Genomic DNA, 1,586 nt, shown 5'->3' with positions numbered 1-1,586 from the left:
TTGCACACTTTCTGTAAATCCAATTAACTTCATTTCACTTCTCAAATATCACTGTGTGTGTCTCCTATATGATATAGTTAACTGACATTTTTTATTGTAACAATCAACGATTTATACAGGAAAATAATGACTATTAACAAGGTTGTCCAAACTTTTGCATCCCACTGTAAGCAAAACCGTTAATGCAGTCATGCAACTGAAAACACGGGGAGGGGGGGGGGAGGGGGGGTGTAGGTGTGTGTCGTACCCTGTTAGCAAGTGGCAAGAATCTGACAAAAGAACCACTGAATGCCACCACTTGCATGACCATCATGATGAGGTCCACAGATGTCTCAGAGATCTCCACACAGATCAGCCGCTCCTCCAGAGACTCTGAATCTGGAACGTGCTGAAAAACAATGAAAAGCCGCTGTTAAGGAGCAGGAAATAGAAAAACTTTTTTTGGATGACTACAGATATAATTAAGTGATAGCTTACTTACAATATTGCTCCATTTCATCAGATTTCTGTACATGACCTCCTACAAAAAGATTTTAAAAGATATTGTCACACACATTGCTATTCTGTAAATTCAATTATCCAACTCATAAACTGTATGCAGTAAACAGCATACAGTTTTAGAAAATGTATAAATTATGTAACTATATCAAACATTTTGAAAAATTATCCAACCAAAATTGTAAAACACGTCCCTATCCCAAAGGTATAATTCGATTTTATTTATATAGCGCCAAATCACAACAGCTGCCTCAAGGTGCTGTAAGGTACATTGCATTACATTTTAAGGTATCTTTTAAGTCATAAATCAAAACATAACATCAAACAGCTTCACAATAGTACTGCAATGTGGGTAAAATTCGGGGCAGAGCATAACGAGTAAATGCACCGGTTGAAAGTCAAACTAATTTGCGTCAAACGCCAAATTGAACAAGTGGGTTTTAGGCGCAATTTAAACGATTGAATGGACTCAGACGTAAAGACATCAACTGGGAGATTGTTCCAGTGTCCCCTTTGGGTGGAGCAATGTTTGCCACAGTGTGTTTTGGGGTTTAAAAGCCACAGAAACATGGTATCAAGAAAAAAAAAAGTGTCTCAACTGTTCCGGTACTCCTGACACACACCAGATCAACTAAAGGTTTTCGCTTAGGCAGCGGTTGTCCTTCTCTCCTGGATTGGCTGAAGCTTCCGAGCTTTGACAAAAGTCCAGATAGGATAACCACATTTACTCAGGGCCTTCTTAATGTGAAGTTCTTCTGCTTTCCTGGCTGCTTTGTCTGTGGGGATGGTGTTCGCTCTGTGTTGTAGCGTCCCAATGACACCTAATTAATCCTTGGTCCAGCCCAAGGATCAGGTCCCCCGACACGAACAGAGTAACATAGTGTACGCTGTCAAGTGCCAGGAGGATTGCCAGGATTTATAAATCGGGGAAACCATACAACCTCTGGCAAAGCGGATGACACCACACAGAAGAGCTACCTCTTCTGTGTGGTGTCATCTGCAGTTTATTTACACCTACAGTGGGGCAAAAACGTATTTAGTCAGCCACCGATTGTGCAAGTTCCCCCACTTGAAATGATGACAGAGGT

General features: G+C 40.9%; 1 protein-coding gene across 2 annotated transcripts in view; it reads right to left on the bottom strand.

Annotated features, from left to right (window-relative positions):
• The window catches only part of LOC102204272 (uncharacterized), a 32,942-nt gene that overhangs the window by 15,880 nt on the left and 15,476 nt on the right, over positions 1–1,586 (bottom strand). For both annotated transcript variants that reach the window (XM_005753428.1, XM_005753429.1), the window contains exons 17-18: positions 482–520; positions 248–388 (exon numbers count right to left, since the gene is read on the bottom strand). In XM_005753428.1, coding sequence (XP_005753485.1) covers positions 248–388; positions 482–520 — 180 coding nt within the window. The remainder of the gene's footprint in view (positions 1–247; positions 389–481; positions 521–1,586) is intronic.

This window comes from Pundamilia nyererei, unplaced genomic scaffold (genome assembly GCF_000239375.1).
Source record: "Pundamilia nyererei isolate P.nyererei 1_Seehausen unplaced genomic scaffold, PunNye1.0 scaffold00427, whole genome shotgun sequence".
Classification (NCBI taxonomy): Eukaryota; Metazoa; Chordata; class Actinopteri; order Cichliformes; family Cichlidae; genus Pundamilia; species Pundamilia nyererei.
The sequence above is the reverse complement of the archived record's forward strand: the minus strand, read 5'-3'. Positions and strand labels throughout refer to the sequence as shown.